General features: G+C 40.4%; 1 protein-coding gene across 1 annotated transcript; it reads right to left on the reverse strand.

Moving 5' to 3' along the window:
* Window positions 1-1,696: 1,696 nt before the first annotated feature.
* Window positions 1,697-5,220, reverse strand: LOC135199471 (beta,beta-carotene 15,15'-dioxygenase-like). The gene is given in 4 exon segments (XM_064227560.1): window positions 1,697-3,266; window positions 3,462-3,871; window positions 3,874-3,901; window positions 5,158-5,220. Coding segments are annotated over 4 exon segments (1,581 nt in total). The 5' UTR covers window positions 5,206-5,220; the 3' UTR covers window positions 1,697-2,171.
* Between the last annotated feature and the right edge of the window lie 7,757 nt (window positions 5,221-12,977).

Raw genomic sequence — 12,977 nt, forward strand, 5'->3', positions numbered from 1 at the left:
CAGTTTTACTGTATATATTATACATATATAAAACATATATATATATATAATATATACTATATATTTACATATATATATATATATATTATATATGATATATAATACTATCGTATAGGCATTCTGTATCACTGTCCAGTCAACTGTATATATCTCCTCCTATCTCTTATAATATATATATTATATATGTTCTTCAGTAAATGTGTCTGTAAATCTCCATATCCATTCATATCTCTATATAATATATATATCTCTCTCCTCTCTCTATCTCTCATCTCATATAACGTGGACTATATCGTCGGTCGCCTAGAATAGTATTCCCACAAACGGAGACAGTTTTCTTTGATAACAGAAAATAAATTCAAAAAGAGCGTTCCCTTAATGGGTAACTCAACAAAATTACGATCCAACGTCACCAATGAGTAACTCCACAAAGTTTATATGGATCCAACCACACCGGGTCGAAATATACTTCTCTGTTTGCCGAGACCAGCAAGTTTTATTGACGCACCCGGGTAAATATTGGCCCTCTCGAAATCTTCATGGAAAATAATAACGCTTCGTCCAGTGTCCCTTGTTTGTCGTCACCTTAATAATAAAGCATTCACAATCGTAGCGTCATACAAGTAATATATCATATTCCCTCCGTACACGTAAATATACCCGCAGAAATGTTTCAGGCTTCAACTATATAAACATATTTATATTATATGTGTCTTTTGTAGTATGTATGCAGAAGCAAAGAAAATCTCAAGTACTAACAGTGCGAGGTTTAGCTTAGACCATTGCAAATTGATTTCACGAGACCTGGCCTCTTGGTGGGACAGCGTAAGCAACTGATTTTAGAATAATTATAAACAGTTGACCCAATGCACATAATTCTGTTGTACGTAATTTTATTTACTCACTAGACCTTTGATATATATATAATAATAATGACGATAAGTCGAATACAACCAAATTTTTAAATATTATTTTGTTATGTTATAAGAATGCAACCTTCACAGGCCATAATTACAACTAAATAGTGATTTGAAAGATTCAACTGCACACGAATACTTTCTATGAGAGCTTTTTATAAGGTTGACAATAAGTGTGTATGTGTGTGTTAAGTGTGTGTGTGTAATAGAAAAAATAAACTCATATGTGGCTTATGTGTGCTTCTAGCCAACCAATTAGCAGGTCAGTTATGCTGTGTACATCTACCTCACAGCATAAGTTCAAGTCTCTTTGGGAAATGTAGCTTATCTCATCTCACTCTTGTCCATCACTGATTCATGATTTAAAAAATCTTATCTATATCATTATTCAGCTCTTATCAACAAATTGCTTGGCTGAAGGAGAATGATGGCATAATCTCTTGACTTTGGTTCGTTAGTTATTGAGCATCACTCATATGATGGTAAGATTGTTATACAATCCATGAGTTTTATTTGGAAAAACAGACACTTAAGATAGTTTTTCCATCATTGATAAATAATTGTACTGATCTGGAAGTTGTTGCTCATAACCATGGTATAATACTGAAAATTTTTTCCAATGTAAAGTGTTTGTAGAATTCACTAACTCATTCTGATGGCTCTCCAGCTCCGCTCCCGTGTCACTACCTTGCCTTATCTCAACCCAGCCATCGTGGGTACTGGATATTTACATAACATAAACTCATTACACACTATGATTAAGACAAAACTCTCATATATGATTTTTAACAAAAGCCATATGTATTTACATATCTCTAACATTAGCCATTTTTCCATTATAGAGGAAGTATCATGGGAAGGTAGAGCCTCACCAAGTTCCTGTAGATGAGGATGTTAGTCCCTTGGCCTTTTCTGAACCCTAGCTGATGCTGGTACCTTTCACAACTGTGTCAATTGATTGGTAGCGGACTGTAGTCAAATCATGGATCTTGCAGTGTTACTGGTCTACCCCGGAGCTATGATAACCTTTTATTTACATTCTGAGAATGTATAAAACACAGTGACTTGGAGGAGTCTGGTATGATGAGCTTTCATATGAACAAGTGACTAGCAAAAGCCTAGCTGGGTATTTGGCTGCAGTAGGAGGTCTCAAGAAAGGCAGGTAGATGCTCACCAAGTTCATTTCTCTTTTACTTCATTTTATCTTTCTCTTCCTTACTTCTAAAAGCATACTCATGCTGTACACCAGAGTTCTCAAAATGCGTGAATATCTTCTTGGGTCCCTACGTACTGCCCGTGGAAAGTCGACGTCACCTTTCCTCGTGCCCTGAACTCTACTCTAGCCATTTCGCTCATGTCTTTTGCATCCAAAACCAGCAGTGCAACGTAGAGAGGATCTGACTTGCTAAGCAGAGTAGACAGGATCACTCCGTCGTCTTCTTCCTTGGCGTCAGGTGCTTCGACAAAGATAGGCTCAGCCACAGCAAATTTATCTTCTGTGAACTCTGACATCTTGCCCGTTTTTACATCCAGTTTTAGAATCCTCTCAAACTGCAAGTCGTTGCCTTTGGTGCCCACAGCGTAAGTATAGCGGTATTTTTTCCCATTCCTCTTGTAATTGATCCTTGGCATATCCACGAAATCTGGATGGATAATTTGTGTTGTGCAGTGGACAGAACCGTTTGCCTGCTTGATGGCCTTGCAAGTGGTGTCTTTCATTTTGACTAAGTTCTCTCCAACAGCAGCCTTGTCAACGCCAGTCAGGGGCATGACATACCTGCGCATGGTTGAACCGTAAATAACTCTAGTTTTATCAGATGTGTCTTTTTGTAAGTTAGCAATAAACAGCATCTTTACAATATCTCCATCTTCTGTTCCACACAGATCCATGACAAGGTTGCCATCTTCCTCATAGGCATTGGTGTGGTGGAATGTGACAAATGCATCTGAAGTGTAGTGGATAGGCAGTAGCTCCCCAGTAGATCTCTTGACCACCCTGAACACAGTCTTTTCATGTGGAAGCCACGTGAGAGAGTCTGCAGGTGGTTTGTTCATGAACACACCAGACAGCACTTTCCCAAATCTGAACACCAACGGCTGCTCGACCAGGACGAAATAGTTCTCTGTGATGGCAAAGCTGTGGAAGTAAGAGGGACTCGTCCGTCTCAGGGGCGTCACAGAGGCTATTACTTTGGCACCTTCAATTTTCCCCATGGGCATCTCGACGATGTTGTAAGAGGGACCCTTAACGCTCACGAAAGAAGAACCCATGTTGTAGACTGTTCCATCTGGATCAATGTGAGGGTGGGCTGTGGCCAAGTTTAGAGCTATGTAGTCATGTATGTTCACCTGAAACATGTGAAGTGATGTTAGATTTAACATTATTTGAAGCCAAAGGTATTGTACTTAACTACAATTTTATGTAGATTACAGCTTATAGGTTAAGTTTCTTTTGTAAAAATAGATCTAAAAGTGTCAAGTTATTGCCAGTGTTGATCTTTACATTTATTCACTCTGCACAAACTGTTAGTGGTTGCACCTTACCTTCCCGACGGTCTCCAACGTCTTTGGGTCGACTTTTCTGACAATGGACGTCTCGGTCATGGCGTACATCTCGTCCGTGACCTGACACACGCTGACGAGGCAGTTGTCGGAGATCTTCTTCTCGGGGGAGGTGAACATACTCTTGAACCGCCCATAGAGTGTCTTGCAGGGGTCTGGATAGGCGGCCGTGCCGAACTCGGTCACCACTATGCGATTGGCGGCAGTGTTCTTCCGGTACGTGTCACTGTCGAGGAAACGCGATCTGTACGTGACTCGTCCCGCGGAGATGTTGAACTGGTGCAGCATGGCTAAGGAGTCGAAGAGGTGACGGTACTGTGTGTCCCCGACCTCTAGCTTCCCGGGGCCGTTTCGTGTCAGCCTGCCTTCCAGCCATTGTGGGATGGTGCCCTGACGCTGCCTGGGATTTCCTCAGCTGTTTCCTGAGGGGAGAAGATGCATTTCATATTGTGAGCACTGTCAGTAGTCATCTTCCTAACATTCTGAACTGCTATTTGTTCATGTACACATTTTTCTTTTATAATTCTCATAGTTATACTCATGAGCATTTTTGGTATACATTTCTTCTCCTGTCTCATCAGCTTGACAGCACCTTTCGCTTACTCCAAGTGAAGATAAGCACCTTAGCAGTAACCAAGACCCACTATAGTAGATTCACAATACCCATGCATTTGAAGTCTAGGCCCATCCCTTACGACGCTCCTGATTGACTGTTGATAAGCCATTCAAAGGGCTGGAAACTCTCCTCAGTCTCTCTCGAGAGTTCGCATAGGCAGGATATATGTTCCACCTCTCCTGAGGGATACTTTTTGAAAGATCTATCCCTCAGGAGAGCTGGAACATACATCCTGCCTATGTGAACTCTCGAGAGAGACTGAGAATTTCCAGCCATGTGATTGGCTATCAACAGCCAGTCAGGAGCGTCGTAAGGGACTGGCCTAGACATCAGATGTACGTTTGATGTGAATCTACTATAGTTGTGTTAACTTGAGAATTGATTTTCTCAAGTACTACCCTACTTCCTGCTTTCCTGGGCTCCTTGTTCTCTTCCCACCTACACAGCTGATGTTTTGTCTTGAGAGATTTCAGATTACGTAACACAGAGTTACTGTGTCACATCCTCCGATTCCCGAGGAAATATGGCATATGTCTTCTCCCTATTAACTTTGCTTTCGCTGTCATTCTCCTAATTTCACTGACTTTATCCTCTTGTCCTGGAGACGTTACTACACAGCCCATAATATAGACCTACACTCCTGGGCTGGAAAATGGGACCCTTACTGTTACTGATGTCAGCAAGATGGAATAAATTATTCGGTTCTTGTTACATGTTCCAGAATGTCATGACTGTAGATTCAACTTTTATCTGGTTAAATATCATGTTTATTTTTAAGGGGAAACCGATTGATAATTTTTTATTCAGTGTAAACCATTGAATCACATTTTCTTATTCATAACCAATCAATCTGACAGCTAATGAAGTTCAAACACTCATTCTGACAAATTATCACCTTCATAACCAGTTATGGTGACAATCGTCTTCATAACCATTCAGTTCTGACGAAGAACCTCATATTTTTCTCACTGTTTAGCTACAAATAACACCATCCTGAATCGCTGACATCAAATGAAAAATTAAATAAGACTATATATTGATTAAAATATGATTATGCATTACCTGCTCACAGTTCCTGAGCCAGATACAGCGTTCTCCCTTCGTGGCCATGATTGTTAACCCTACGGCAGCTTAGGCGTTAATAATGGCTGTCACTTTTCTTCATCCGACAGATCAGTTGCGACTAGATTAAAGATAGCAGACTGTTTCTCCTTGATGATGAGTGAATTGCATAACGAGTCCCGGTTAGGCACTTGAGATAAGGTCCCGGAGAGTAAAAAAAAAAAAAAAAAAAAAATTACGGATCGACCTGCACTAGCTGATACCCCTCCGATCTTTTTGTCAAATGATTTGCGGTTGCGTCTGTGTGCTCTCTCTCTCTCTCTCTTGAAGATAAAAAAAAGTAAGATAATTCTACAGCTAACATAAATAAATCATATTTTCCCATTTTGCATCTGTGAATAACCCCCTCCTCTCGTCCGAACCTTTAGTAGAGCTCCTGCTACCCTTCATGTTTTACCAGTAAGGGAGAAATTAAAGCCGATTGTGAAAGTGCCACTGAGGCTAAACCAAAGGAAAACCAATAATATAAGTCTTTATCTGAATAAGTGCTTAGTCCCGAAAACTGTCCACTGATAAGTCAAGTGATTTAATTGAGGGCGAACTGGCTCGGGACAAAGTCTGGGAGAGTTTATTCAGGACGGACCTCTTTACAAACTGGTTTCAAAAATGATTCAAGAGGTCACATACCTAAACAGATGAAGATGCAAAATAGCAGGTGGGTCTTTCCCACTCTCTCGTCTCTTTTTTCCTTCTTGTACTTCATAACTAGGGAGCTCAGTAGTTTCAGTTGAGTATTGCTTCAAATTCACTGAGAGTAGTGGTTCCCAACCTTTGGCATTTTGAGGAACCCCTGAGACTATTTTTCTCATCCCAAGGAACCCCAGATATATATATATTTATATATAATAATATATATATATATATATATATATATATATATCTATATATATATATATATATATATATATATATATATATATATATATATATATATATATATTATATATATATATATATATTATATATATATATATATATATATATATATATATATATATATATATATATATATACTATATATATATATATATATATATATACATATATATATATATATATATATAGATAATATAGCAATTTGGTGTGAAGGAGAAGGACAATTCTTCATTCCTTTCAAAGTACTTTATTTAGCTGCGACGTTTAGTCCCATTTTCAAAGCTATATGATAAAAGAAACATACATTAAAAAAACAGACCCGGAATGAAATAAAAGAATAAAAAGTTTTTTACATACAACATAAAATCATCTGTACAATAAAAAGGAAGAGAGTTTACCAAATGGTGCTGAGGGCACAGACCGAGTGACAGTTCGGGCCAGGATCAGCTTCGACTTTTAAACTCACGAGAGGTCTAGAGGTGTTGAGGTGGTCTGAGTCGTGGCCACCGTCTGAGTATTCAGTTGAGGGACAAGCTGTTTAATAAAAAGCGATTCCAAAATTGCCAGTTGTTGGTCGTTAGGAGTTCGGCCTATGATTTTAAAATCCTTGTAACTGACATCGAATTTACATATTTTTGCATGTTCACGTATGCAAGAGAATTCTGGATTTGATAATTTAACACCAGTTCGATAACTCACGCCTCGATGAGAATCCAATCTCACTTTTAACAACCTGCGGGTGGATCCGACATATTTCCCCAGGTTACATCTGGGGCAATTAAATAGGTAAATGACTAACGAGGTCATCAGAGGGTGAAGGGTCTCTTTGGATTTGAAAAATGATCTCATGGACATTGGATTACAAGGTATTAGCTTTAGGTCAATCGCTGGTAAAAAAAAAAACTATCTTATTATCTACCGTAATTCTCTATAGAAATTTTTATCATGAATGAGAGGGATGCGTGCATATAGTAGTAATTTAGGTACAGTGAGTATTTCACATTTTGGATGGAAAATACTATTCAGAAATTTGTAAAGATGTTTGTGAAACAATCTGGATGGAAAGCAGTTGTCAATAAAGTACTGATGGAGGTACAGTATTTCATTATGGAAATTGTGCCAGTCAGATGTTATGCTGAAAGCCCTGTGGAAGAGGGTTGATAAGGAATTTAGTTTAAAAATATAAAAACAATGACTATAAAAATTAGAACCCAGGCCAGTGAAAGTTTTCTTTCTAAATATCGTAGTATTAAAATGATCACCGTGTCTAAAAACCATTACATCTAGGAAAGGAAGTTTGTTTTCCTTTTCATACTCAATCGTAAACTTAATATTAGTGTTGCTTATTGTTGGCATATTCGAGAAACTTATCAGCTTGATCTTTATTCCTAAACAGTAAAAAGGTGTCTTCGGCATATACTATAGAAAAGGGGATAGTTAGCCAAAGGGCATTCATCCAGTAAGCGCTCCTCCAAGGAGCACATGAAAACGTTGGCGAAGGTAGGACCCAAAGGGGATCCCATCGCCATACCGTCGACCTGTATGTACGCTTTACCATTGAAAATGAAAGCTGTGTCCAGCACAGCAAGCGCTAACAGTTTTTTAAAATCCGTGATATTAAAATTATTAAAATTGGTATCTGGGTTGGTAAAAATCCGGCTCAGAATAATCTCAATTGTTTCTTCAACAGGTACGTTAGTAAAGAGTGATTCAACATCCATACTAACCGTAAATAAATCTGAATCCCGAGGTAAAATTCTTTCCTTAAAATCATACGAGTTTTTGCAACTATAGGTGTTAGTGGTTAAGGGTGCAAAAAGTGGGACAAGGAATTTAGCAAGCTTGTAATTGGATGGGTCTCATTGGTAGTACACCTTCTTTGTGAATTTTTGGTAGCCCATACATCACTCCATTTGAAGCACCAGAATATTGAGGGTCTCCGGTCTTTTGAAATTTTGTTTCGTCTTGTAAGATATTTTCCATTATCTGTATATATTCGTGTTTATTTAGAATTACGGTACCTTTTCCCTTATCTGGTTTAGTTATTGTCAGTTCCTCATGTTTACCAAGTTCTTTGAGAATATTTAGGTCATTTTTAGTGAAGAATGGCGTCCATCTGGCAGTTAAGGTATTATAAGTTTTCTGTGCTAACCCTTCCTTGTATTTGAGTGCGAAATTTGGGCACATCAGTATCGAGGCGGAGATTCAGCAGTCTGGAAAGTAATGATTCTAAGGAGCCAAAAAATTGATTATAAGATGTCAGTTACAAGGATTTTAAAATCATAGGCCGAACTCCTAACGACCAACAACTAGCAATTTTGGAATCGCTTTTTATTAAACAGCTTGTCCCTCAACTGAGTACTCAGACCACCTCAACACCTCTATACCTCTCGTGAGTTTAAAAGTCGAAGCTGATCCTGGCCGAACTGTCACTCGGTCTGTGCCCTCAGCACCATTTGGTAAAAAATTTTTTATTCTTTTACTTTATTCCCACCCAGCCGAGACTAGCTTCCATTTCTTTGTTCTTCTTTTCCACTTTTGACTTTCGTTTGTTTGTTTGTTATGGTGTTTTTTTACATTGCATAGAACTACCAATGGTTATTCAGCAACGGGACCGACGGCTTTATACGTGACTTCCGAACCACGTCGAGAGTGAACTTCTATCACCAGAAATACTACACATCTCTCACCCCTCTATGGAATGGCCGGGAATCGAACTCGCGGCCAACTAGGTGGCACGCCGACACCATACCAACCACGCCACTTAGGCGCTTCTGTCCGTTTCGATCATACTTTGTTGACTTAATTTATGAAATTTAGTCTGTAACGCCAAGCACTGGGGCACTTCAGCCAATCGGCACTTGGAACTGGAACCAGGCAGTTGAAGTGGAGTGTCTATAGAAGCCAAGCTTAGAAAGTAAAATAGGATTGATGAGCCAACTCTCCTTCACGGAAGTAAAGTTCGGATGTTGAATGCAGACGAAAGACAAAAGTTTGGAGAACTTTGGATAAGCTGTTTGCACTGAAAGGTTGGGAAATGTAAGAGTGTGTAAATGAAGAGTTGGAAAGGATAGCATAAGTAAAAACACTGATCGGAGTTAAGCGCCTCAGTGGCGTGGTCGGTATGGTCTTGACCTGCCACCTCGGACATTCCATTGAGGAGTGAGAGATGTGTATTTCTGGTGATAGAAGTTCACTCTCGATGTTGTTCGGAAGTCACGTCAAAGCCGTTGGTTCCGTTGCTGAATAACCACTGGTGGTCCCATGCAACGTAAAAACGCACAAACAACCAAACAAATGTTCAGAGTCTGTTTTAGATGATTTAGTTTAGAGGGAAGAACGGAAGACGCCGAGAAGGAAGCGTATTTCTAAAGACCAATGTTTCAGTTATGTGTTGGCCACTCATTGGAAATAAAACGAAGCAGAAATATACATATGGTTCAAGCATGTATTTTCTCTCCACCCGCTTGTTAGACGTGTCATGAGATAGCATAATTTAATGTTAGATAGAAGGTCACCACCTGCTGCAGATGAAGGTCATTTTTTCCAACTAAGTACCTTGAAAACGCAATAAAAAAAAATCTCGTATTTAAACTTCTTTTTGGTGCCCAAGAAAGATAAGTCTTAAGAGGATGTTTTTTGTTATTCCTCTTGAACCCACATGAAATGGCGTTGCTTTCACAACCTATACTAAAATAACCGTATCTCCAGGTCTCTTTCTTTGTGTAGGTTGAGATGGCTATTTGTCTGTCCGTCCGCACTTTCTGTCCGCCCTCAGATCTTCAAAACTACTGAGGCTAGAGGGCTGCAAATTGGTATGTTGATCATCCATCCTCCAATCATCAAACATACCAATTTGCAGCCCTCTAGCCTCAGTGGTTTTGATTATATTGAAGGTTAAAGTTTAGGCCATGATAGTGCGTCTGGTGCCACTATAGGCGTTAACAACACAGGCCAGACACCAGGCCGTGGCTGAAAGTTTCATGGGCTGTGATTGAGAGTTTATTACTGCATTATACGCTGTACAGAAAACTCGATTGTGCCAAAGAGCAGACCTGTTCCATATGAATAGTGGCCATCTCCTGAATAATAATAATAATATAAACTACGGATTTAGTTAGTTTGTTGGTTCTCCAAGCAAGATTTGCATTGAAGAACTTGTCCTCCCACAAGAAAATATCATATATCACTAAGTGGCTAAGGACCTGCTCGGCGGAAATCTACGCTGATGACTCCTACAATCTGCCTCCAAAGGGGCCTGCTGACCTATTCCTATCTGCGGTGTACCACACGGCAGAAAATGCCTTCCAAACAGCAAAATCTCTCTCAGAAATAATTGGAAAAAACTCGGAAAAAATCGAGGAGATAAATAATGAATTATCAAGAATCTGGGACGTGATCAAAGGACTACAGGAATCCCTAGACAGTCTTAAAACGGTGGAAACAAATAATCTTACACGGATCTAGGATGCGATCAAAGGAGTGCAGGGATCGTTAGACAATAACACAGATACCCACCGGACTCCTATGAATGCGGTATCCAATTTTTCCTCGCCTCCCAGCAACACGAAAGTGTCCCCATCACCTATAGACCGTTCTGAGGGGCCTGTTAGTCTCCCAACCTCTTCTCCCTCCCCAGTGCCTCCGGTGGAAGATAGATCTCCGGTGATGATTACCAGCCCTCGTAATCCTCCCCACCCTATCTCTCCCCCCAACCCCCCATCGTAGATGCGGATGAGAGTGATCATGAGGGGTCTGGCTGCTGGCAGATACAAACAAACAGAAAGAAGAGAAGAACCTCTCGTTTGGCCACTAGACCGGAGCCCAACATTCATGTTTCACCTAGCCCGACACCTGAGATGAGATGTCACGTAGTAATTCACAATCTGTGCTCTTCGGTGACGCTAGACGCCATAGTGGAGAGAGTCAAGTTTCTCACTGGCTCTTACCCACTCATCACCTCTCACGAACTCCCATGCAGAAGTAAACATAAAGTGGCTTACAGGATTACCGGCCTATTTCAACACCTCGACGTTCTTAAAGGCGAGAATTTTGGTTCTAATATATTAGTTTCAAGATATAACCTAATCCGGGACCAACCACCCCCAGGGGAACTCACTGACACTCCAACCAGGGTCATTTCCACCGCAAGTGCCAGCCAACCCCCCACGGCGAGTGACTGCCCACTCCCCCTGGCTAACACCCCTCATCCACCCAAATGATCAGCGCATTCATCTCCCATCTTCGTGAGTAGCCATGGATATATTAAACACAATCTCTTGGAATATTTTTGGCCTCAAGAACATTCCTCTCCTAAACATGTTCTGCAAAAACTTCAAAGGCATCATTGCATTGCAAGAAACGCTCCTCTGGCCACATATATGACCTTGCCATCTGCGATTCAATTCATGAAGACTTCAGAACCTTCTCGACTTCATCGATGCAAGTTACAGATCAAATCATAGCCGGTCGCCCGAAAGGGGGACTTTCTTTCCTGTGGCACAAATCGTTAGACAATACGATAAAGGTGATGACCTACAGGAGTGACAGACTGCTGGGGCTTCAAGTGACAGTAGGGAACTCTAAAATCCTAATAATTAATGTTTATATGCCATGGGAAAATAACAATAATTCTGATCATTACTGCATGATCTTAGGGGAGTTACACAGTATTATTGAAGATTCTCCTGCTGATCATATTTGTATAATCGGGGACCTTAATTCTCACCCCACAAAACAATTTTATAATGAACTTACTCGCTTCTGTCAAAATCATGCTCTCCAATTAGCGATATAATGCTCCTCCCTCCCTCCTCCTATTCATATGTACATAATAGAGCGGACGCTATTACAACCTCCTGGCTGGACCACTGCATCACATCTCCACAACTTCATGATTCTATTATGACCTGCAATATTCGCTATGATCTTGCAGGGGGCTACGATCACATCCCATTACAGGTGTCATTCAGTACCCCATCCCTATACCGTGAACCCCCTAACTGACCGCCCACCAGCAGTAAATTGGGATTTTAAAAACCAACAGAAAACCAGAAACTTTAGGGCGACCACGGAAACCAGGTTGCGGTCAATAGTCCAACCGGCAGACGCCTTACTTTGTACTAACACAATTTGTAGAAATGACCACCACAGGAGGGATCTGAAAGAATTCTATTCGAACATAATCTCCGCTATGCTTGTTTCGGGCAGGACTGCCTGTAGATTTCGTCAAGGTAATTCTCGTAATATACCTGGATGGAATGACTTGGTTAAAGATCTGTATACATACTCGCAAGAAATGTTTTTACTGTGGAGGCAAAATAGTGGCCAGAGGGAAGGGCACTCTGCATTACTAATGAGACAGGCGAGAGTGCAGTTCAAACTTGCTCTTAAGCACTGCAGGTTAAATGAAAAACAACTAAGAGCCGGTGCAATGTCTAGAAACTTAGGATCTGATGATTATCCTCGTCTTTGGAAAAATATCCAGTCCTTAAATCACAAAACTAAAAAGCTATCACAGAGAGCAGGGGAAGTAGTCGGAGACGAAGCTATCGCAAGTATGTGGGGCGATCACTTCAACAATATCCTGAATTGCATAAATGATCAAGATTCTCGAAGGGATGTAGATAACCTCCTTACTGACATCATTCGATTTCATTTTGCAGACCGTATTACGCCAGGTAACATCAGCGATGCCATAAACAGCCTACCTAATAATAAATCGCCCGGCTGTGATGGTCTTCCCGCAGAGGCTTTCAAATTCTGCCATCCGATAATTTACATTTTGCTAGCTGCCCTATTCAATGCGTGCATAATTCACCGGTTCCTTCCATACTCCATACTCTTAGTTCACGTGATGCCATTAATCTAAAACAAGCTTAAGG

The sequence above is a fragment of the Macrobrachium nipponense genome, chromosome 25 (assembly GCF_015104395.2).
Source record: "Macrobrachium nipponense isolate FS-2020 chromosome 25, ASM1510439v2, whole genome shotgun sequence".
NCBI lineage: Eukaryota > Metazoa > Arthropoda > Malacostraca > Decapoda > Palaemonidae > Macrobrachium > Macrobrachium nipponense.